This window comes from Carcharhinus amblyrhynchos, chromosome 1 (assembly GCF_965287045.1).
Source record: "Carcharhinus amblyrhynchos chromosome 1, sCarAmb.v2.hapA, whole genome shotgun sequence".
NCBI lineage: Eukaryota > Metazoa > Chordata > Chondrichthyes > Carcharhiniformes > Carcharhinidae > Carcharhinus > Carcharhinus amblyrhynchos.
Genome location: NC_137324.1, coordinates 95,865,736 through 95,891,412, shown reverse-complemented (window position 1 = coordinate 95,891,412; position 25,677 = coordinate 95,865,736). Strand labels below are relative to the sequence as shown.

Genomic DNA, 25,677 nt, shown 5'->3' with positions numbered 1-25,677 from the left:
CCTGGCTCAGAGTGCTAACCACTGTGCAGCTGAAAGGGAGCTATAATCATAGTAGTGTTTCCAATGATATAGTTGGCTTACTTTTTGAAGGATGCACTAATACAATTGATGTTTGTGTGGACGTGCGCAGCAATTCCAGTCAGGTATTTATGTTAACTGGTTTTGAGTTGCACTGCCTACGGTAATAGAGCTCCTACCTGGAAATCTGACTGAAAAAAAGAGGCATTATAATGAAAGCTTTGTAATGCACATTTGGAATACAGTTTCCTCTGTGACCTCTGCTCTGGTGAAATGAACAAAATCTACACAATTGACAGAACAAATTGAATAGATAGCTTTTAGAATTAAAGTAGCAAGATGAATACGGCATTGTTTTGGCCATGCTTTTTAAAAGAAGATAAGGAACAATATATTTAAAGAGGCAAATACTTCAGAGTAGGACAAGTAATTTCCTGGATATTTAGAGTAAACTATTCAATCTTCTGTAGCAGTTAAACTCCCAGGGAAGAAATCAGGACCAAATGTAGTCTTGAGGTTAAAAAGCAGGTGCAAAATACAAAATACTACAGTGCAGAAGAGGCCCTTTGGCCCGTCAAGTCTGCACTGGAACATGAAATGCCCTGACCTGCCCACCTAATCCCACTTGCCAGCACTTAGCCCGTGGCCTTGAATGTTATAGCGTGTCAAGTACTCATCCAGGTATTTCTTAAAGGATATGAGGCATCCCATCTGCACCACCCTCCCAGGCAGTACATTCCAGACTGTCACCACCCTAAGTAAATACCCCCTAAACCTCCCACCCCTCACTTTTAATGTGTCTCCTCGTAACTGACCCTTTAACTAAGGGGAGCAGTTGTTCCCTATCCACCCTGACCATGCCCCTCATAACCTTAAACATCTCAATCAGGTCACCCCCCTCAGTTTTCTATGCTCCAACGAAGATGACCCAAGCCTATCCAACCTCTCTTCATAACTTAAATATTCCATCCCAGCAGCATCCTGATGAAGCTTCTCTGCAACCCCTCCAGTGCATTCATGTCCTTCTTTTAATGTGGTGAACAGAAGTGCACACAGTGCTCCAGCTGTGGCCTCACCAAAGTTCTACACAACTCCATCATGACCCCTTTGCTTTTGTAATCTATTCCTCGATTGATAAAAGTGAGTGTGCCATATTTCTTTTTTGCCACTCCATTGACCTGCCTTTCTGTCTTCAGGGACAAGCACACTATGGAACTTCCCAGCGTCAGACCTTTCGTAGTATACTTTCTTGTCAAATTACTCCTTCCAAAGTGCATCACCTCACAAAGTATTTGAACTTGAGCCCGCAAGATGGAATTCAGTCCCCGTTTTAAAACAATTACATTTCCCTTTTTATTTTTTATGTCTATATTTCTAGTGCAAACTACCCATCTGGGATTCTACTCCCTTGAATGGTGAATGCGGCGTCTCCACCTGGGACAGAGTGTAGTTATACATTGACATGTTCATATTGAGAGCCACCATTATGAATGTGAACAAAGGAATTTATAATTGAAAAAGTTGACAGGTGTAAGAATTTAAATGTATTAAACATTTATGTACAGTAAATCCTCACTTAGAGTTGTGGTTTGTTCCTGAAAATAATGACTTTAAGTGAAGCATTGTTTCCATGCAATTTGGCTGTATAGGATCTTCCTTGTCAAGAAAAAGAAACATTTAAAACATTATACCCTGTAAGTTGAAATATTATATATTGCTAAATTCATACATTGAAAAACTTTCTCCTTGCAGTACCTCCTGCTCGCCATCAATCCTGAATCCTGAACCTCCCACTCCCTAATCCTTGTGGCTGCTGCAGATCTTCTTCCCCTTTCTTGACCCTGCAATTTGTTACCTCTCCCTGTCTCCCACCCTCCGACTTGTGGCCTCTCCCCGACGTACCTTCTTGCCAAATCTCCAGCTCCCTGACTCACCCTCCTGCTGTTTCCCTCTTGTAAACTTGCTTTTCTGTTCAAGATACAGGTTAGACCCAGTGCTGGAGCTCTGGAAATGTGAGTCCTGATGGTGCAAGAATGCTCGACTGGGGCTGTGTTGTAATCCATGTTTTTTTTTAAAACTCCTCTGCTGGCCACTTCCCTCTCCTGAATCTTCGCTGAGTGTGAGGACTTTGGAGAAGTGCAGTTGGATGGGAGGAACATCTTTGAAACTTGGTGCCCATTGGGTCACGCGAGTACTGACTTTAAAACAAATCTCATGATGCTCAGTGAGATTAAAGGCCCCATTAACTTTAATGATGCTAAAGTGAAATTAGGGCAATGTTAAATGGCGGACCTGATGTAAAATGCAATGAATTTTTAGATTTGGCGTATTTTTGTGGGTTTCCGACTCCAAGCTGGTGGCACGTTTGAGAAAATCCAGCTCTATGACTGGAATTAATTTGGATTTATCTATACCATCGTATCAGTGAATGATGCGACTAAAGATCAACTTATCCCATCCAGAGGATCATGCACCAAATATGCACTCATGTAACTAGACACATCAGAGCCTGAGATTGATTGAGGTGCTGCATACCTTTTTTTGATATAGAGGTGGTAGTCACTAGTTAAATGCGTTGTAGAAAATCACATGTACTGGAAAGGTTCTCAATTAAGTTGTTGATTTGAACTGTTTTAGTTCATCAGTTAATGCAGCAGCAGAAATATCAAAATTAACTTCAACCAATTTTTTCTTTTGATGACTATTGCTTAGTGACCTTGTACAGAAATATGCTTGGCATTTATAAACAGGCTAGAATATATTTGGGATTGGCGGTTGTGACACCCGTACTAAATTACCAATACTTTGCACATGAAGAATGATGAGATACTTGCGTACGCAGTGTGTGGAACCTTACTCCAGTATGAGTCAATATCTTCAGGAAAGGGATTAAGAAAATGTGCAGTGAACCCTATTGATGACTAAGCTAAACCTATTGATCACTGAACTGAAGTACAGTATGAAGAAAGAATAACAATCAGACATTATACAACAAGTCTCATGCTTGTTTTTTTTTGTATGTTTCATTAAATGTATAGACACGCTTCAGTTGTTGTATTGTTACAAGTTCAATGGTGGCTGAAAATAGAACTTAAAACTTTCTGGCCTGTGTTTTACAGTCATGGAAGCACTATAGGGATGGTATTGGTCAACATCAGTAAGGCAAAATGGACTGATTGGAAATTGACAGATTGTTTAACATTCACTTGAGTTTTTTTCCACTGAAGTCAATAAGTGTTTATGGTGGAGATTCTAAAAGCGATAAAATAAACAGCTTTCAAATCTGTAAACAGCTCAAAAAAAGGATTAAACTAACCGCAGAATATGTACTATAATGAAATTCTGTGACTGAGGGTACTTTCTGTGAAACTAGATAAATAGAATTATTCCCTACTTTCAGGACATGTAAATAAAGAAACACTCTGTAGTTTAATGCATCACTGTTTCTGCTTAATATCAACCATAGAAATGCGCAAAAGGAGGGGATTGAAAATGCTTCAAACTCTGCAGAGGGTAGCAGTAGTTGATTTTTAAACGCCTGACACGTATCTGAAAAAGTTGAAAGAAATTAAGTGCCTGGCAATGGCTTCCAATTCTATTATGTTGACTAGAAGTGGGGGGAGGGGGGGGGAAGCTTATCACAAGCCATATATCTGTGGGCAGAAGGTATAGAGTCTGGATTAAATCAGGAACAGATAAGAACTGGTAAAAATGTGCTTTCACAAGGTGCTTGTCTGGGCAGCTATGGATCTGACTGTTAACTGCTGGGAAATGATGGTTCGGAGACCGTAGCTCAAGATGAGAGGATAAAATTATACAAAGGGCAAAGTCTTTGGCTTTCTCTACAAGTGTTATATCTTCCAGCTTGTCTTGTGCAGCTTTATTTTACTGCATACTTTTGCACGTAATAAATGAAATTTTATACTTTCTTATTGTTGAGGCCTTTTCTGGAAATGTAACCTTCTCTGAGTAAAAAGCCAGTTTTTTTTTTGTTGGCAGTTTTAACTGGAGTATGTTACTACTTGCTGGAGTAATATGTCAATATTTACTGTCAGTGATCTGTAAAATAATTACACTTAATAGAAGATGATGACTGAGGGCAGCTGCGTTTACTGAAGTTTGCAAGCTCTGTAAAAAGTGGAGTATTTAAGTACCTCAATCAGCATCAGGTTCTGATGTGTCTCGTTACATGAGTGAAGAGTTATATTTGGTACATGATCCTATAGATGGGATAAGTTGATGTTAATCTTTAGTCACATCATTCACAAATGCAATGGTCCTGATAAACCCCTGTTAACTCCAGTTACAGGGATGGGGTTCCCAGATGGCTCATGGGTCTGATGTGGCCTCATTCAAGGACAACGGCAAGATGTCGGCCTTGATCTTCCAATTAAAAAGCCATCGCCAGGAGCTCCATCTCAACTGGGAATGGTGGGCGGACCAGGTTACCAGGAGCCTCAATCAGATGACCGCAGTAAGCTCTCCATTAGGAGAGGTGGATGCTGCTGAGATGGGCAGGCAAGCATCAGGGAGTGTTTCCGTAGGAAGGGCCCTAAGTTGCCTGCCGAGAAGTTAACAAACAAATAAGCCTGAACCTGCTAGGGCCATCAGAGTGGAGAGGGAACCCATTTGCAGGTGTAACGATGGCCACAGTTCTGGCCTTTGGTCCCGATGGCCAGGCCAGTGTGTTATGGGGTCTCTGACTCAATTAGTCACCTACCCCTGCTGAGGGACTGTCTCGAGTGAGCTGACAGTCTTGGCATGTGTTGGGGGCTGCTCCGATGGCAGGAAACTACAGGAGGCATCTCAAAATGGCCCTCAACTGCTCCAAACGATTGCTTAATGCTATGGGGCGGGCTGACAGCCAATCTGGGTGGCATTCATCCCTAGGGGAAAAAATTCCTGGAAGTGGAAATATGTTGGGGAGTTGTCTTGACCTGTGTCTTCCCACCTCCAAGCCTCTGTCTGTGGTTAGGAAAATTCAGCTGTTTGTATTTGATGCTACAAATCCCGTTCATTGCAATCATGTGGAGCTGCAAGGCTGATCAAAATTTTGATTCAAGTGAAAAACTACTAAACAAATTTGTGACCTGACTAATTGGTGGTCCTAATTAAATATTTGCTACCAAAGAGTTCAAATTATTTGATTCTAAAGCCATGTTTCATTACTTGAAACCCTATAATTTCACTTTGATAAAGGGTTAGTTTAAAGATGTCCCTATGGTCTGATTAATTAAGGACATACTATGAACTGATAGTTTATCATTGATCTATAATACCTGCCTCCTTTGCTAAGAAACAAAAAAAACTCTTCTCACTGTTCAGCTCTAACCAGCAAATAAGTCTTTGGCAAGTTTGAAGAATCCCATTCCTTGATTTTTGAACTCAGTTATTTGTATCTGAACAACAGAGGCTTTTGTTGTGAGAAGAGGGTGATGGCGATGGAGTTGTTTCTCCGTCAAAGAGTCAGTTGACTAAAGGATGCAGCAATCTTCCTTCCACTAGTTTCAGTTGAATATGCTACAAGTGTATTCGAAAGAACTCTTCAGGTGCACTGACACAAAAAATTAATTTGCAGTTGGATTTTGTTCTCCTCCCTCTGACGTGACATGGGTTTGCGTTATTTACATGGGTCAGGTGGTTCTCTGGCAGCGCTCCGTATTTTGAAGTAGTCAAGGAAAGTTCCTGGTTGCTACAGGTCCAGCGTCAGTTTAGACCACAGGGCGTTCTGGCTGTTGTCCAAGAAGTATAGTCAGGAAACCTCCAGCTGTAAGCCTCCCCTTCCTGCATCTGCAGGACTCCCCAGCGAGTGCTTCTGAGGCCCTGCTCCAATCAAAGATTCTTGTTGAGGCTAGGTATATATAAGCAGAGGTCAAGACAATTATTTTCTTGAGAGAAAAACCTGCCTAACTTAATCTTGACAAAGGCAACAGGGGCAACATTTTGGTTTTCTTGGGGGTTCATTTTTCATTTGATTGTGTTGGGGGGGGGGAGCAGAAATGGGGTAAAAAAATCATGATTTCAGAAAGAGAGATGATTGAGAAGAACCAACAATTGACACTCTACAAGAGAGTAGATCAAATATGTTAACGATCAGAGTTGGCAAATCTCAATGAAAGTGCTGCCGTTGACTTTAACTCACAGGGAACACCTTACAAAGCTTGGAAAGTAATCAGAATATCTGGAAGTGATAAGGCACTGAAAAGGAACTATAAAAATTTAGGTTGATCTTAGGATAAATTAATTCTTCAATTTAGTAATTGTGCAGAAGGTTCTAGATTACCAACAATGTTGAGCTTGTCACTACCCATGAACTAACATTGCCTGCTGCCTGAGTCTCTGTTCATCATCAGAAACCATTCCCAATTTACCACAAAGAAATGAGATTTTCCTCCCACCACCAGCACAGGATTATAGGGAAATTAAAATGGCACAGATCTTCTCTCCACTGGCTGCTGCTGCCCTATTACTGGTACAGGTGGCTCTCCCAGACCTGTTCCCAGCCTCATTACTGAGTTTCTGGCAGCCTTCTCCCTCTTTTTTTGTTTTCTTTTTCTGCTTCTCTGCCCTTGGTTTCTCAGTCCTAGAGAACGTCGAATGGTTTGGACTTGTCCAACGTAACTACTTCCTGACCATGGATCCCAGCTTCCTTCCTGTCCACCCTTGTTGTTCCTCCAATTATAGATTCTGTCTCTGAAGGAGTAACCAGAGTGGGAAGGAGGAACCTTGTGACTGGAAGAGTGGGAACAATGAACACAGGAAAGACTGAACCTGTGATCGGAAGAACAGGAACTTTGATTCTGTCTGTCCTATGTTTGCTGCTCCTCTAATCAGACTCTGCATTATCTTTCCACCCTTGCTGACATGCTTGCGTGTGCAATTTTCAGTCATATTGTAGACTAGACCTTTCTTTGAATTTTTTTGTCTCATCCTTTGATTTTTTTTGAGAGGTTTGGAGGGTGAATTCATCCAACGCTTCTGTATATTTTGCACCTTGGGTGCCAAGACCTAAGAACCATCTGTTCTGGGCAAATCTCAAGAGGGCTTGAAGTCCCAACAGTGAAATGAGATATGGAGCCCTTTACCTCCTTACTGACAAACCTATAGCAAACGGAGTTTGGTGTGGAATAGTCTGACAAAACAAGAAACTCGAGAAACATAAATTGGAGCGTCTTCTAAATGGTGCGATGCTAGGAATTGTAGAGGAGAAAAGAGATTTGGCAATCCAAGTTGGCAATTTAACAACAGCTTGTATTTATTTAGTGCCGTGACACCTTTAATGTAATAAATCATCCTGAGGTGCTTCACAGGAGCATTAGGCACTGAGCCACATAAGGTGATATTTGGGCAGATAGCCAAAATCTTGATCAAAGAGATATGTTTTAAGGCATGAAGCAGGAAGCAGGGTTTTGGGGGGAGTGCGAGTTTAGAGCAGTGCTAGGCAACCTAGGCTAATGAGTGGGCTGCATGAGTGGCCCTCCTCCATCTTAGTGGGCTGGCTGCATGCTTGAAATTGGGTTTGTTGACTAGCCATGACTCTGAAATTAAATATATTTAATACATGCTGAATATTTCATAATGAGTTGTAGAAAATGCTGAATCATTCTTGCTAATAGAACTGCCTACAACTTAAAATGGTAAAAATAAAATAAATATTTACAGTTTGAAAACAAAGGGAGTGCATGGCTCTCTCAGTCAATGTTGCGTGCAATCAGCACGCACATCACTTGCCCTTTGCACGTTGTCTTTCGGATATACTGGTATTATGAAAGGCAGCGTGTAGGCAGGAAATAGTACAGAACCAATGATAATTCCTTGGGAGACAGCAGTGGGAATGGTATATAAGCAGGAAGAGAAGCCATTGCAAATGATTCCCTGACTACAATTAAGTACCAAATTGACACTATTCTCCCCTGAATCTGGCTACATTAGGGGTTCCACTCACATACACACAGGGCAGGGTAGGTGTAGGAAGATGTGGTGGCGTGGGCTCATTGGGCTGAAGGGCCTGTTTCCCGTGCTGGGTTGTTCTTTGTTCTTTTGTAAGTAAAAATTGAACCAGGTGAAAGCAGTCCCACTCAGTTGGACGACAGCAGAGAGGCCTTGATGGTGTGGCTAATTGTTTCAAAAGCTACAGACAGGCTAAGAAAGATAAAGAGGGAATGTTTACATTTGTCACGGCAATTCTTTTATCAGCAAAATCCTGTCTTCTATGTTTCTATAGGTTGTGGGGCGAAGGCAGGATTAGGCTATTGAGTTGGGTGAACATCCAAGATTGTGATGAATGGTGGAGCTGACTTGAAGGGCCAAATGGCCTCCTGCTCCTAAATGAAATTCTATTTACATAGAATTTGTGACTTCCTTAAGAGTCAATTCGATACTGTGATAGGGGTGGAAACCTGATTGGAGGGACTCAGGCTTGGAGTTTTTGGAACCATGGGAATGGATTTGGGAGTTGGCAACATGTGCATGCGCTTTGGACAATGATGGAATGTAGTTTGCAAGGACAGTGGGATGAAGGGTTTTTTTGAGGAGGGATAAATTTGGCATAAAAATTACATGTGCCAGACAATGACCATCTCCCACAAAAGAAAAGCTAATTATCTCCCATTGACATTCTAGTGACATTACCATCACTGAATTCCCCCAATATCACCATCCTGGGGGTTACCATAAACTGAACTGGACCAATGTATAAATATTGTGAATACAAGAGCAGGTCAGAGACTAAGAATTCTGCGGCAAGTGATCACCTCCTGACTTCCCAAAGTCTGTCTGTCCATAATCTGCAAGGCACAAGTCAGGAATGTGATGGAATACTTTCCTGGATGAATGCAGCTGCAACTGTTGACACAGTCCAGTACAAAGCAGTCCGCTTGATTGGTACCTTTTCCGCAAACATTCAATTCCTCCGCCATCAACAAAAGTGGCGGCCGTGTGTACCATCAACAAGATGGTACTCACCACCGTTCCCTGGGCAGAACTTTCCAGACCCATGTCCGTTACCATTTAGAAAGATGAGAGCAGCAGACACCTGGGAACAGCACCACCTGGAGGTTCCCCTCCAAATTACTCACCATCCTGACTTGGAAATATATCACTGTTTCTTCACTATCTATGGGTCAAAATCCTGGAGCCCCTCCCAACAGCACTCTGGGCATATCCACACCTCGGACTGCAGCAGTTCAAGGAAGCAGCTCACCACCGCCTGAAGGGCACCTAAGGATGGGCAGTAAATGCAGGTCTAGTCACCAATACATCCTGTAAATGAATTTGAAAAAAATTCAAACAAAGTTATGGAGTGACATAATAGAAATATTTCCAAATGTGGAGAATGGACAGGAGCTTTCCAGTGGCAAAGAGAGAGATCAAAATCCAAAAATTTCAGTGCTTTTTCATTCATTGGCATCAAAGAATTAAGAGCAAGGTTCAACCAAATGATGAGCTGCCTAGGTGCATTGGCCATGCTAAATTCTCCCTTGGTGTACCCAAACAGACATTGGAGTGTGGTGACTCAGAGATTTTCACCTGCAGTGATAATCTAAGCCTGTTTGTGACACAAATAAACTTTAACTTGAAGGAAGTTACTATTGGTACACTCTCACTTCAGACAAAGCAATGTTCAGGGCCTGTTTTAGAAGGAATGTCAGAAGCTTGTTTACCAGGATACATACCAGGATAGAAGATAGTGGTGAGGAAAAAGCAGGTTAGAATATGGGCTGTCATTAAAAACAATGGAATTTATTGCATAATGGAGGTTTGACTGGACATGGACATGAAGATTATTGCTTGACCAGTATGACACTAGATCAACTAAATGCAAACTACTGTGGATGCTGGAATTTGAAACCAAAAGAGAAAATGCTGGAAAATCTCAGCAGATCTGGCAGCATCTGCAAGGAGAGAAAAGAGCTGATGTTTTGAGTACAAACGACCCTTTGTCAAAACTGAAAGGCATAGAAAGTGGGAAATATTTATTCTGCAGGGGGATCACATGAAAGATGAGTGCTAGCCACAGAAACCAGGGGAAAAGACTGCTAATGGCTGTTCACAGACAGAATAAAGGGCGTGAATGACTTTAATTTGAGCTTTGACAAAGGGCTGTCTGGATTCACAACATCAGCTCTTTTCTCCCCATACAGATGCTGCCAGACCTGCTGACATTTCAGTGTTTTCTCTTTTGATAAGAACATAAGAAATAGGAGCAGGAGTAGGCCATCGAGCCCTTCGAGCCTGCCCTGCCATTCAATAAGATCATGGCTGATCTGTCGTGGCTCAGTTCCACATTCCCGCCCTCTCCCCATAACCCTTAATCCCCTCGCTTATCAAAAACCCATCAACCCGCGTCTTAAAAATATTTAGCGAGGCAGCCTCCACCACCTCAACGGGCAGAGAATTCCAGAGATTCACCACCCTTTGAGTGAAGAAGTTCCTCCTCAACTCCGTTCTAAACCGCCCCCCCTTTATCTTGAGGCTGTGCCCTCTAGTCCTACTGTCCTTTCTGAGCAGGAAGATGACACTAGACGACCTGGCTTGTGTTTTAAGAGTGGAGTTAGTACCTTATAATAACGTTGCCGTAACTAATGCTGTACAGCTTTGTGGCATGTGATTGGAGGAGGGAGAATAACATGACTGGAATTCTAATTCTGGGCTTTGCTGTCAGAAAAGAGGATTTAACGGAGTAACTGTGTTGTTTTACTGGGTTGAAGTACACTTCAAATTTTTTCAGAGATTGGAACAAGTGGCTTATTGATTGTTACATAACCACCATGTTAAAGACTTTAACAGAATTCTGGCCACAAAAAGAAGACAAAACATTTTTTTAAAAAGTTAATTTAACATGTTTCCTGCTCCCTCTAAGTCTGTATTAATGATCAGTGATTTGCACAATATATTAAGATTTTATTATTAAAGATTAACATAACTCGAACATTCTTCAGAAGAGTTAATAAATTGAAATAGAGAGAACCAGGGTAATACATAAAGCTGGGTTACCACATCTATTATTTATGATTCTAAATAATAAGTTTCTGTTGGCCATAAGGGCAAATTTGCTTAATATTGTATGTTAAGCTAAAATGTGTCCTGCGTCACATGTAATATGAAACTATTTATTACATAAGCTACACACAAGCCCGGCTTGTCAAGACATTGGCCTCCCTCTACTGGAGATTTTCTGCACTACAGTTTAAGCAGCTATAATCCATCACCAATCAGTGTCTGACTCCAGAAAAGTGGCAGTTAATTAGTTAGAGGAATAGAAGGTATATTAAAATAACATACCATACATCAAATAATGAATAGATCGTACCATTCAGTTCAAACGGAATTGAATAATTATACCCATTTTTTTAAAAGCTCAGCATCTACCAACTGGCATGAGAGAATCCTTCAGAAAGTTTGAAACTTTCCCCATCTACTGAGTTGTGGCTTCTAACCTTTCCCACTCACCCCATCTGCAACAATCATATTGGAACCCTTGTAAAGGAATTAAGTGTTATGGTGAACAGGCGGGTAGGTGGAGCTGAGTCCACGAAAAGATCAGTTATGATCTTATTGAATGGTGGAGCAGGCTTGAGGGGCTAGATGGCCTACTCCTCCTAGTTCTGATGAGGTGAGGTGGATTGGGGCAGTGATCAGGGGATTTGGGGTTTTGGGTGGGGGAAAGGGGGCAAGCAGCAGTCAGTATCATAGTCGCCCAGGAGTTAGAATTGCTTTTGATCGTTCTAACCTTTGAGGTATTCTGCTAAGAGAAATACAACCAAAATGTATGATGACTTTAATCAGAATTTTGACTGGTTCCAGTAATTGCCCACAGAAGTTGAAACTTCCTGGGCAATTCCTGTGCAGCTCCTGTATGTGGACTTCTGGGAGTTCTCCACCCACCCTCCAGGGAATGGACGATCTAGGCCAATTTATGGATCTTGCACCTTGATTTTGTTGACTCAAAATTGAGATCAAATTTGGAAGGAGGGGTATAGTCAATTCTGGGGAGTGCTACAAAAAATTACAAAGGGACATTAATAAACTTGCAGAATGGGCAAATAATTTGCAAATGAAATACAGTGCATAAATGTGAAGTACTGCATTATGATGGGAAGTCACTTGTTACTTGGAAAGTGCAAATCTAGGGGGAGTGGACTAATTATATGATCTTAGAATACAAACACATCAGTCACTAAAATTGTGCCACAGGTTAGCAGGGCTATGAAAAAAACAAATCCAAAAACTAAGCTTTATTTCTAGGGGGATCGAAATAAGTAGGAAAATTATGCTAATCCTTTTGAAATTGGCTAGTGTATAGTTAGAGTCTATATGCAGTTCTGGTTGTATATAACAGAATGGATATAGAGGCACTGCAGAGGGTGCAGAGAAGATTTAGAAGAATGATATCAAATGTATGGGCACACATTACCAGGAAAGGCTTCCTTCTCTCTTCTCTCTTGGAATAATAAGGCCGGAGGGTGACTTAAATTGAGAAATGTTGTGATAGAGTGGATGCAGGGAGAATGTTTCCTCTTGTGGAGAAGAGCATAGCTAGATGTCATCAGTGTAATTCAGGGAGTGCAGAAGAAATTCTTACTCCGAGTGTTGAAAATGTGGAACTTACTACCACAGCGAGTGATAGAAATGAATAGAAACGATCATCCTCCAACATCGGTGCCCCACAAGGCTGTTCTCAGCCCCCTACTATACTTCTTATGCATTTATGACTGTGTGGCCAAATTCCTCTCCACTTCGGTTTTCAAGTTTGCTGACAACAGTATCATAGTGGGTCAGATCTCAAACAATGATGAAACAGAGTACAGGAATGAGATAGAGAATCTGGTGAAGTGGGTGCAACAACAATAATCTCTCCCTCGATGTCAACAAAACGAAGGAGATTGTCATTGACTTCAGGAGTGTAAAGGAGAAATGCCCCTTCTACATCAGTGGGGATGAAGTAGAAAAGATCGAGAGCTTCAAGCTTTTAGGTATCCAGACCACCAACCACCTGTCCTGGTTCCCCCCCCCATGCCGACACTATAGTTAAGGAAGCCCACCAATGCCTCCACTTTCTCAAAAGACTAAGGAAATTTGGCATGTCAGTTACAACTCTCAATAACTTTTATAGATGCATCATAAAAAACATTCTTGTTGTATCACAGCTTGGTATGGCTCCTGCTCTGCCCAAGACCACAAGGAACTACAAAAGGTTGTGAATGTAGCCCAATCCATCATGCAAACCAGCCTCCTAACGATTGACTCTGTCTACGTTTCCCACTATCTCAGCAAAGCAGCCAGCATAATTAAGGGCCTCACGTACCCTGAACATTCTCTCTTTCATCTTTTTCCTTTGGGAAAAAGATACAAAAGTCTGAGGTCACGTATCAACCGACTCAGGAACAGCTTTCTCCCTGTTACTGTCAGACTTTTGAATGGACTTACCTTACGTTAAGTTGATCTTTCTCTACACCCCAGCTATGACTGTAATACTACATTCTGCACTCAGTTTCCTTCTTTATGAACAGTATGTTTTGTCTGTATAGTGTGCAAGGAACAATACTTTTCACTGTATGTTAATACATGTGACAATAATAAATCAAATCAAAAATAATATAAATGTATTTAAGGAGAATCTAACCAAACATATGTGGTGGAAGGGAATAGATGGTTATGAAGATGTTTGGATGGGAAAGGAAGGGATGATGCCCATTTGGAGCATAAACACTGGTTGGGCCAAATGGTCTGTTTCTGTGTTCTATATCCTATTGTAATCCTATATAGTTATATTTGATATATCATTAAGTGTGCTTTTTTTTTTCTCTTGCAGTATACAATTGGACAGTAGATGAAACAATGGACTGGCTAATTCACTTTGTGGAATTGCCGCAATACGCCAAGGTTTTCCAGGAAAATAATATTCGTGGAGTTGACCTACCCAGGTTAGATTTGTTGGAAACAGATGACTGGTAGATTTTCTGTTTGTCTGTGTATGATGGAAATGACTTCCAAACTAAAGGCTGGAGAAGATGATGTAAAGCCATCTCAAACTCAAGTTAATTCCTCCTTTTATGAAATGCGAGGCTAACTCAATAGCTTCATTTAAAAAAAAATGATATAGAGTTGTCTTCATGGAGCTGTATTAATTTACAGACTGGAGCAGGCTCATCTGTTTGTACTTAGCCTCCAGACCAGCAACAGTGGTGTTCTCAGTTGTTCACTCTGTGCAATATAAAAGATCCCATTGCTTTTTTTGAAGAAGAGGAGCAGGCACTCCTACCAGTATTCTGGCCAACGTCTTATCCCCCAGTTGAGACTGCCAAAACAACTTGTGAAAAATAGTTGTTTTCTCTGATTAAAGAGAGCAGTGACTATACTCCGAAAGTAAATCGTTGCACTGATGTATTTTGAGGTACCCTGAAGGTTTGAAAGGCACCTTACATATAAACACAGGTCCGTCCTTTCCTTTAAAATTTTAACTTGATCTGAAATGCAAATTGTTTCTGAAATTAATTGATTTTACTGAACAATCCATAATTGTTATTGCAAGACAAAAACCTTCTAGGATCCAGAGTTAACCAACAGTCACTAGACAGTTTCATGACATGACACGAATATGGGTTTGCTCAGCCTAGGTTAGAGTGAAGGATCAGGGCATTTGGTGAGGTTTCTCGGTTTTTCCAAGCCATCTAGTCCTTTTGGCTAAGGTGAAGCATTAGATCAAAACCCAAAATGGGATGCAGTGTCTTGTCAACTTGGATCTTGTTTGATTGAGCGCAGGGTGGGGTACAATGTCTTGTCAACTTGGATCTTTTGCCCCTCATGGGGAGCATGATTGGACTTGCTTTGATTCTGGCTTTTTTTAAAAAATTAGAATTAAAGTACCGAAAGGTATCAATAAAAAAAAATGGGCAACAAATTGCACACCTCTAATGGAGGATCACTGCATGTGTGCTAATGTCCTCAGCAACATGGTGCCCAGAACAATTTACTACAGATGTGTGCTTGTGCACCACTGCCACCTTTAAGTGCTCTTGTACTGCCTTAGCACAAGTTCTGCAAGCCCAATTTCTCACCTAGAGACTGTTACTGGAAAGTGAATTTTTATTTGTTGAGAGGATGGCATCAAGCCCGGCAGTGATGCACTCAAGTCAAACCAGATCACTGAGACTTGTCTTCAAGGCCCGTGTCCAGACTGGTCAATTTGGTGAAAGTTTAGAAGGCTAGTCACTTCAGTGGAACTTCAGCCCAGCAAAAAACTAAGCTTTATAAGAACAGAGAAAGGAACCAAAATAAGTAGTGAAAAAGCAAGCTGTCTTACATTGCAATGTAAATTGATCTATACAATGTTATCGCGCTGTTAGTTGGAAGTTGAACGTTCGAGTTGAAAGTTTATTTATTAGTCACAATAAGGCTTACATTAACATTGCAATGAAGTTACTGTGAAAATGCCCCAGTCATCACACTCCGGCGTCTATTGGAGTACGCTGAGGGAGAATTTGGCACGGACAACCAGCATGTCTTCCACTCTCACGTCTTTAACCTCACCGAATGCCCCAATCCTTTACTCCAACCTAGCCTGAGCAAACCCATTAATTCTGGATGCTAGAAGGTGGAAGAAAACCAGAGGAAACCCATGCAGACACGGGGAGAATGTGCAGACTCCTCACGGTCAGTGACCTAAGCCAGGAATCAAACTCGGGTCCCCAGTGCTGTAAGGCAGCAGTGCTAACTGCTGTGCCACCGTGCTGCCCACCGTGTATGATGTTTTGAAGTCACTGTGTTTATCTTACAGGTTAGCCGTGAATGAGATTCCTTTTATGATCTCAAATTTAAAAATCACTGACCGAAGTCACAGACAGAAGCTTCAGCTGAAGGCACTGGATGCTGTGTTGTTTGGAGCTCCGATACGTGAGTGTCTATTAAGTTTGCCCAATTCTGTTAAAATGTTCAGTAGCTTTTTGTGTGTTGATATGGGGATTCGTTCACCCCACCCCAACTAAACCGCACCCCCCCCCCCCCCCCCCCACTGCGCCGTTTGTCTTCCCCGCCCCCCAGCACCCCCCAACTACACCATTCGTCCTGTTCCTAATTAGCAGGCTGCTACCTAAAGCAGCAAGGTGAGGTGTCCAAGTTGACACATGGTGACGTTGACCAGAAGTGGAAAGGTCTGTTTTGCCCTTCTCCTTCATACCTCAGGTGAGCTGAGGTCGATTATAGTATTGTTGCTGCTGCTATTGGCTGACATTAACCTGTCCAGTGCGCTATTGTTGGGAACTCGTTGGTCTATATGACTTGGCTACTCATTGGATAAATTTGCTGAACCGTCACTCGTTGAAGGTAGATACTGAGTGTGAATGGAATTGATGGATTCTGGCTGCTGTGTTACCCCACCTTTAGTCAGTTGTATCTAAAGTTAAAAGCTTGAATTTTGTTTTTAAAAAGTCAGGAGAACATGCAACCAGAGAGAGGCTGAAAATGAGCATTGTATGCCCCAGTCAGAATAATTGCTTCCCCATTAGGTGGCACTGTTGCTACACATCTAATACTTTAATGGTGCTTGGACCCTCTTGATATAATGGGGTTGAATTTCTGCGAACCATTTTCTGTAATTTCGGTGAAAAATCAGTGAAAGGAGCTTTAATTTTGTTACGGTTTTCGGCAAAGTTGTGGCTTAAATTTTGAAGATCCTCTACAGAAACATCAGACAAATAGTTTTGACAAGCTTACTAGCCATCAGTTGCATCACACAAAAACAGTACCAGGCCTTGAAGCTGTAGTCTTAAATTATTACGAACAGTCATAGTTTTCCTTTAAGTAATTAAGGCACAAAGCGAATTTCAAGGATGACTATGTTTATAAGCATCTCCTATAAAATGAGCCAAATAGTGAGAATGTTTGAGCCACGATGAAACTTAACAACAAATAGCAGAATTGTGGACTTCATTAAAGTTCTGCACAGCTTTGAAACAGTTTCACCAAACATATTCCGAATACCATAACAGCCTCATCTGCTATTGGCAATAAAGGTTGTGATCTGAACAAAAGTGCCAGTTTTCCTTTCTTCAAAAAGGACAAAATCTTGCTGAAAAGGATGAGCTTTCCACATTGTGTTATTGGCATCAGAATTGCAAATATTTGTACTAATTTACATTTTTATGAATCTTGCACCCCATTGTTCAATTGTTGTTAAATGTATATGAGAATAACTTGGTTCCTCACCAGGCCTTGCTGGAGCTGAGCTTGCAGTCCCAAACTCTCATGTGTTGTGACGATGCAGAGTTGTTATTACGTCTGCCCTTGCAGAAAACAGAAGCTAAGTAGCCATGGTGAGAGTAAAAGCCAGAAAATTTGCAGGTCTAGGATTAAAAGATGCATTTTTTATGGGTGGGATGGTGCATTTTGCAGTGAGTTAAATCTCAAATATTTCTCCACTGTTACTAACGTTATTAGATATCAAACAATTCAGCTAAAATCCTGCGAGCAACTGAGCTTAACATTGAGGAGAATTTAGTATCTTACTCTTGTTCTGTAAGACCATAACACGTAAGACATAGGAGCTTTTTTGTTCCAAGTATTTTGTAATTAATAATGACACTAACAGATGTAAATTTAAGGGAATATAATGCAAGGAAGTGGAAAACTACTAAGCCTTCAATGTAAATGCAGGTTCCACTTCTAGAGAAACATGAGATAAGAGTAAGGGTTGTGTAAGAACAGAAGCATCCGCAAAATCTTCAACATTGCCACCTCCAGGTGGAGCTCCTCGCTTTCAATTATTTTTCAAAAACGTCTTATGTGCTTCTTCAAAAATTGCTGAGAACTTGAGATGGATTTGTTTAAAACAATAAAACCAAACAGGATTGCGCTTCATTACAATTCTGGCAGTGCTGTGTGATGGATTGATCTTGCCTGTCTAAATCCTGGCTACTGCAGACTGTGGAAATAAAATAGATCCTTCTGTCCCAATCACGCAGACATTAATCTTCAGCTATAAATTGCAAAGGTGATAATTCTGCCACCACGATTTTTTTCAGTCATTTTCATTGACGAGTACATTGAATCACTTGCTAACAATCACAGTGATCTTTAGCTGCCATGCACTGAATCGTTGGCCCAGATACCGAACAGGACTAAAGAAAATCGTCTAACAAATAGTATTATTGCTATTACTGTTACGCTGCTTTCCAAATGAGCTTGCTGCACTTATTCTTTATTTGGCCATTACTGTTAGCCAGAAAAGTGATTATAACTCTCTAATGGTAGTGTTTGCTCTTCCATCCTCCCCATACACAGACTTTATGCGTTCTATAGGATCTGAGTCACTAAATTTTCTTCTCTTGCTCTTCTTGAAGGATATTGGAAGATGAGCTCTCTGAGCTGTTTGAGGCATCTTTTTCAGTAACTTGACTTTGGCTGTAGAATGCATGTCTCAGCACATGGCTAACTTTGAGAAAAACAGCTGCCGTAACGTGGCCTCTGGCATGACCACAAAACCCAAGGGCATTTTACCCGGCCTGCAAATAAATTTGGTTGCATGAATATCCCATCCAAAAATAGTTGTCTGGATAGCTCTAACCAACTCACCTAAAACGTGGTTGTTCGTGGGAACCAGGAAGTTCCATTTTTGGAACCTCCTTCCTACTTCGCCTCACAGTTCAAATTCTTTATTCCTGCTGCAGAGCCACACACAATGAGAAAGTGCATCAGAGATGCTAATGTGCCAAGCACATAATTTTAACCCAAAACAGTTGGAATCTAATTTTTGTAGCTGCATTCTCTAAAGAAAACAAAGAAAATGCATCATGATTTTGCTGGATGATCACCAGTTTCATGGTGCTGCCGCTTTAATATAAAATTACTGTGCTTGATGTCCGGGCAGCATTGAGATTTATAATTTTAAAATAAAACTGAGTTGCACGATTAAACAGAGTCGCAGCACATAGGATCTCAAATTTCTGGTACTGTAACAACACAGTCTGAAGGGAAGTCAGCCATTTCTTTGAGAGGTGATTGACGTGATGGGAGTAGTGTTTTTGATTTGCACCATGCTTCAGCATTGTGTGATAGCTTGTTTCGCAGTTTTAGATTGCGACCCTGTTTATTCATCGAATCACAGGGAAAATGGCACCACTTTTGCTCATCAACATTGTTGAGCCATAAAATCCCTATGGTGCAGAAGGAAATCATTCAGCCCATTGAGTCTGTACCAGCTCTTGAACAGAGTATTCCACCCTGGTCCTATTTCCATTACGCCATGTATTTACTCCACTAATCCCCTAACCTATACATCCTGAGACACTAGGGGGCAATTTACCATGGCAATCCACCTGACTGAGATATCTTTGAACTGTGGGAGGAAACCAGAACACTTCCAAGGAAACCCCATGCGGACATCGGAAGAATGAGCAAACTTCATGTGGACATTTACCCAAGGTCCTTAGCGTTGTTAGCAAGTGGTTAGCACTGTTGCCTGTGATGCATTCTAATTAGAAATGGAAGAAAGTTTAGAGCAACTTACAAATGGTGAGATCAACACACTAGATTCATGGTGGACATTTCCTAACCTACAACTGTAGGAAGATCTGGCCCATTATTTGTTTAAAGATTGTGCACAGTGGGCCTAATATCAAGGGTATGGTAATGTAGTGGCTTTGATTCTGGATGAGTAATCTAGTCAGAAGAATGACTAACAATCTGAATGTGAGTTCTAGTCTCAACATGGCAAGTCTGAGAAGTTGAGTTATTTTGTAAAACTGAATCAAATAAAAGCTAGCACTAGGAAGCTAAACACGAGTGCACCCTTGGTGGCCAGTGCTCCTCACGGCAACTATCAAATTGAAAAATATACTCAATGTTAATATGTCTACAAACATTCAGATTTTTAGATTTATCCACTCAAAGCCATCATTGTCAATACTACAATCTAAACTGTCCTTTCCCCATAGTAAACAATGTAGTCAAATTGTTGGGTTGGTATTGCAGTAAACTTCTACTGTATATTGGTTCCCTTTGTAATATTTGTATATTCACATTTCTGTGCACATATATGTTCCTAGTAAGTATGTCAGACTAAAAGAAATTACATATTTAAGATGAATGCACTGAATGAAAAATTAATGTAACTTTAAAACCAGGTGCTGAAAGAGAAATAGCTGAATGATTAAATTATTGAAACTGTTCAAAGATGTTTAATGGCTCATTGAACTTTGCCTTCACGGTGGTTTCTACTTTGCAGGCCCTCGCCACAATTGGTTGAAGGATTTTATTCTTGCTGTTTCCATGGTGGTTGGTATTGGTGGCTGTTGGTTTGCATACACACAGAACAGAAATTCAAAAGAACATGTTGCAAAGATGATGAAAGAACTGGACAGTCTGCACAGAGCAGAGGAAAGCCTGATGGAATTTCAAGCGAGGTGAGATTAGAGCAAAAGTAGGAATAAAATCCATGCCAGATACTCAAAATTTACTTTCCAAAGGTAAGTACAGATGAGTGGAGCATGTATTTCCAGAGAAAGTGATCTTTCCTGTCACAGCTTATACCTGGTGTAGGCCTTAAGTCTTGAGTTGTGGCATATTTATTTCTCTTGATTTGATTTAGGGCAGAGATTCATAAAATACTTGTTAGTAAGTAGATGTTCGTATTTCCACATCTCTTCTGCCGTACCTGTTTAAAAGTGTGCTAGGTTATGGTGATTTATTTTTTAAATTCCATTTTGCTATGGTTTCCTAACGGGTGGCATCTTCCTTGAGCAATATGCTGAATCCACTTTATCCAGAACTTCATGTAGTAGTGAATGAAGAAAACATTGAACTCTCATATACAACAACTGACCCCAGAGTTAAATGGGTATGAATTCTATTAAAATATTTTAAATGGATGCTTGAAAAGTGGCATTTGATTCTCAGTTAAAAGCCCCTATTTCCAATTAGCCATCACTGAATCCCCCACTGTCAACATCCTTGGGATTACCATTGACCAGAAACTCAACTAACTCACCACATAAACACAGTGGCTACAAGAGCAGGTCAGAGGCTAGGAATATTGTAGTGAGTAACTCATCTCCTGGCTCCCCAGAGCCTATCCACCGTCTACATGGCACAAGTAAGGAGTGTGATAGAATACTCCTCACTTGCCTAGATGGGTGCAGCTCCAACAACATTCAAGAAGTTTGACACTATCCAGGACAAAGCCGCCCGTTTGATTGGCATCATATCTACAAACATTCAGTCCCTCCACCACTGATGCTCAGTAGCTGCAGTATGTACTCTCTACAAGATGTACTGCAGCAATTCACCAAAGATCCTTAGACAGCACCTTCCAAACCCATGACCACTTCCATCTAGAAGGACAAGGGCAGCAGATAAATGGGAACACCACGACCTGCAAGTTCCCCTCCAAGCCACTCAGCATCCTGACTTGGAAATATATTGCTGTTCCTTTGCAGCCGCTGGGTCAAAATCCTGGAATTCCCTCGCTAATGGCATCGTGGGTCAACCCACAGCACATAGACTGCAGCAATTCAAGAAGGCAGCTCACCACCACCTTCTCAAGGGCAACTAGGGATGGGCAATAAATGCTGGAAAGCCAGCGACGCCCACAACTGAATTTTAAAAAAAGGTTCATCCTAACAGCATTTTACACTGAGAGTGTATCTGCTCCAAATTATGTCAATCTTCAGGCAACTTGCAGATCTTTTTTCCCCTATTGCATTTATAGCAACATCACATTAGTTATTGCGAATAAAGTCTACGCTTATTCAGTGACTTGACCCTTGCTCAACTCTGCTCAGTTCATGATCTCTACTTGTCAATATTGCATGCCAAATGAAGAATGGGACGGCTCAAGGGAGAGACTGTATTTTTATAAGTGGCAGCTTTTGTGAAGAGAGAACATTTTATTTATTTATTTTTGTTACTTCTCTCACCCTGGTGCAGGCTTCAAAAAGCTCAGGAAGAAAATAGAACAGTGGAAGTGGAGAAGCAAAATTTAGAACAAAAAATGAAAACAGAAATAAATGATGCCAAGCGGGAGGCTCAGCGCCTGAGGGAACTGCGAGAGGGTTCAGAGACTGAACTCAGCCGGCTGAAGTACGCAGAAGAGGAGCTTGTACAGGTGCAAATGCTTTTTTTTTAATTAAAAGAGTTGATGTAAATTAAAAATGGTGACAACTGAGGCAAATGAAAACCAGCCACATTTAAGAGGTCATGAAGTCAAAGAGGTTTACCACCTGGAAACAGGCCCTTTGGTTCAACTTGTCCATGCTGCCCTTTTTTTTTTTAAGTCCCTAAGCTAGTCCCAATTGCCTGCATTTGGCCCATATCCTTCTATACCCATCTTACCCATGTACCTGTCTAAATGCTTTTTAAAAGACAAAATTGTACCTGCCTCTACTACTATCTCTGGCAGCTTGTTCCAGACACTCACCACCCTCTGTGAAAAAATTGCCCCTCTGGACCCTTTTGTATCTCTGCCCTCTCATCTTAAATCTATGCCTCCAGTTTTAGCCTGCCCTACCTTTGGGGAAAAAATATTGATCATCCAGCTGATCTGTGCCCCTCGTTATTTTATAGATTTCTATAAGATCACCCCTAAGTCTCCTATGCTCTAGAGAAAAAATGTCCCAGTCTATCCAGCCTCTCCATCAAGTCCTGGTAGCGTCCCAGTAAATCTTTCCAGCACTCTTTCTAGTTTAATAATATCCTCCCTATAATAGGGTGACCAGACCTGCACAGTGTGGCCTTACCAATGTCTTGTACAACTTCAACAAGACGTTGCAACTCCTATATTCAATGTTCTGACCAATGAAACCAAGCATGCCAAATGCCTTCTTCACCATTGTCCACCTGTGATTCCACTTTCAAAGACTTGTACCCCTAGATCTCTTTATTCTATAACTCATTCCAATGCCCTACCATTAACTGAGTAAGTCCTGCCCTGATTCAATGCATCACCTCGCATTTATCTAAATTAAACTCCATCTGCCATTCGTCAGCTCACTGGCCTAATTGATTAAGATCCCATTGCAATCCTAGATGACCACCTTCACTGTCCACTGTGCCACCAATCTTGGTGTCATTTGCAAACTTACTAACCGTGCCTCCTAAATTCTCATCCAAATCATTAATATAAATGACAAATAACAGTGAACCCAGCACTGAACCCTGAGGCACACATTGGTCACAGGCCTCCAGTTTGAAAACAACCCTCTACAACCACCCTCTGTCTCCTGTCATTAAGTCTCACAACATCAGGTTAAAGTCCAGCAGGTGATTCACCAGGCAAGAGTGTTCTCTTCCTGTTGGGGAACACTTCAGTGGTCATGGGCGTTCAGCCTCTGATCTTCGGGTAAACGTTCTCCAAGTCAGCCTTCGTGACTCACAACAACGCAGAGTCGCTGAGCAGAAACTGATAATCAAGTTCCGCACACATGAGGACGGCCTCGACCGGGATCTTGGGTTTATGTCACATTATCTGTAACCCCCACAACTTGCCTGGGCTTGCAAAATCTCGCTAACTGTCCTATCTGGAGACAATGCACACCTCTTTAACTCGTGCTTAACCTTCTCTTCACTCACATTTTCTATACCTTTAAGACTTGATTACTGTAAAGACTCGCATTCCAATCATTATTTTGTAAGTTGAGTTTGTGGCTTTATATGTCCTGTTGGTGATCAGAACTCTCACTTACCTGACGAAGGAGCAGCGCTCTGAAAGCTGGTGGCTTTTGCCATCAAATAAACCTGTTGGACTTTAACCTGATGTTGTGAGACTTCTTACTGTGTTTACCCCAGTCCAACGTTGGGATCTCCACATTCTGTCATTGAGCCAATTTTGTATCCACTTGACTACCACATCCTGGATCCCATGAGATTTAACCTTATGCAACAACCTATGATATGGTACCTTGTCAAAGGCCTTGCTGAAGTCCATGTGGACAACATCAACCGTACTGCCCTCTTCTACCTTCTTGGTTACCCCTTCAAAAAACTCAATCAAATTTGTGAGACGACGTTTCCACTCACAGTGGAAAATCCCTAATCGGTCCTTGGCGTTTATTGGTAGGGGGATTTTGGCGTTTATTGATAGGGGGATTGAATTTAGGAGCTGCAGCGTCATGTTGCAACTGTACAAAACTCTGGTGCAGCCGCACTTGGGAGTATTGTGTGCAGTTCTGGTCCCCACATTATAGGAAGGATGTGGAGGCTTTGGAGAGGGTGCAGAGAAGGTTTACCAGGATGTTGCCTGGTATGGAGGGGAGGTCCTATGAGGAGAGACTGAGGGATTTGAGGTTGTTTTCGTTAGAAAGAATGCGGCTACGAGGGGACCTTATTGAAACATATAAGATGATTAGAGGTTTAGATAGGGTGGACAGCGATAGCCTTTTTCCTCGGATGGAGAAAGCTAGCACGAGGGGGCATAGCTTTAAATTAAGGGGTGGTAGTTATAGGACGGATGTCAGGGGTAGGTTCTTTACCCTGAGGGTGGTGAGGGATTGGAATGCCCTGCCTGCTGCAGTTGTAAATGCGCCTAGTTTGGGGGCGTTTAAGAGATCCGTGGATAGGTTTATGGATGGTAAGGGTTTGGTTTAGGTTAGAGGGTCATTGTTTTTTAACTGGTCGGTGCAACATCGTGGGCCGAAGGGCCTGTTCTGCGCTGTTATGTTCTATGTTCTATCTCTAAATGCCTGTAGATCCTGTCTCAGAATACCTTCTATCAACTTATCCACTACAGATGTGAGGCTCACTGCCCTGTAATTCCCAGGCTTTTCACTGCAGCCCTTAAACAAAGGCACAACATTTACCACCCTCCTATCTTCAGGCACCTCACCTTTGACTATTGATGATTCAAATATCTCTGCTAGAGGACCCACAATTTCCTCCCAGTGTCCTGGGATTCACTTCATCAGGTCCTGGGGATTTATTTACCTTGATGTGCTTTAAGATTTCCAGCACCACCTCCTCTGTTATATATGCACTTCTCAAGACATCACTATTTATTTCCCCAAGTTCCCTAACATGCATGCCTTTCTCAACAGTGAATACTGATGAGAAATATTCATTTAGGATCTCACCCATCTCTTATGGATCTGCACATAGATGACCTTGCTGATCCTTAGCAGGTCCTACTCTCTCCTTAGCTACTCTTTTGCCCTTTTCTACAAATGCATGGTGTAAATTCACTGCAACATGGGTCATTTGTATTACTAGACAGTTTCTGCTAAAACAAATTATGTAGATATTGCTGTTTTAGAATTTTTTACCAGCCTTAGGTCAGCAGTGGTACACTTGTCTCTTGTCAAGAGGTTCAGACATTCAAGCCCCACCCCCGTAAGATCAGGATAGGCTGTTGTTTTCACTGAGGAAGCAAAATTGCTCTGGGAAATCATAAGGTGTGAAAATACAAGTCTTTCATTTTTTTCGTGTTTATTACTTTCCTCTTTAAAAGCAGACTTCACTCCTTTAAAACTGAAGCCGAAAGCAAATTTGACAATTTATAGGGATTTCCAAAAATGCAGAACACCACTTCTTAAAATATTACGGTTCTTCATTTTTTCTATTTTACATATCCATTGCTCCAGTCAGAACTACGAATCTTCAGGTGAGGGAGGTTAAAATCTGACTAGAAACAAAGAGGATCATTTTCAATCACAGTAAACTTTTCAACTCTGAGAA

The 25,677-nt window shown here is 41.4% G+C and overlaps 1 protein-coding gene across 2 annotated transcripts in view; it reads left to right on the top strand.

The window, feature by feature from the left end:
* The window catches only part of stim2b (stromal interaction molecule 2b), a 128,618-nt gene that overhangs the window by 84,113 nt on the left and 18,828 nt on the right, over positions 1-25,677 (top strand). For both annotated transcript variants that reach the window (XM_080189133.1, XM_080189143.1), the window contains 4 exons: positions 13,832-13,943; positions 15,797-15,912; positions 20,240-20,417; positions 21,940-22,117. In XM_080189133.1, coding sequence (XP_080045259.1) covers positions 13,832-13,943; positions 15,797-15,912; positions 20,240-20,417; positions 21,940-22,117 — 584 coding nt within the window. The remainder of the gene's footprint in view (positions 1-13,831; positions 13,944-15,796; positions 15,913-20,239; positions 20,418-21,939; positions 22,118-25,677) is intronic.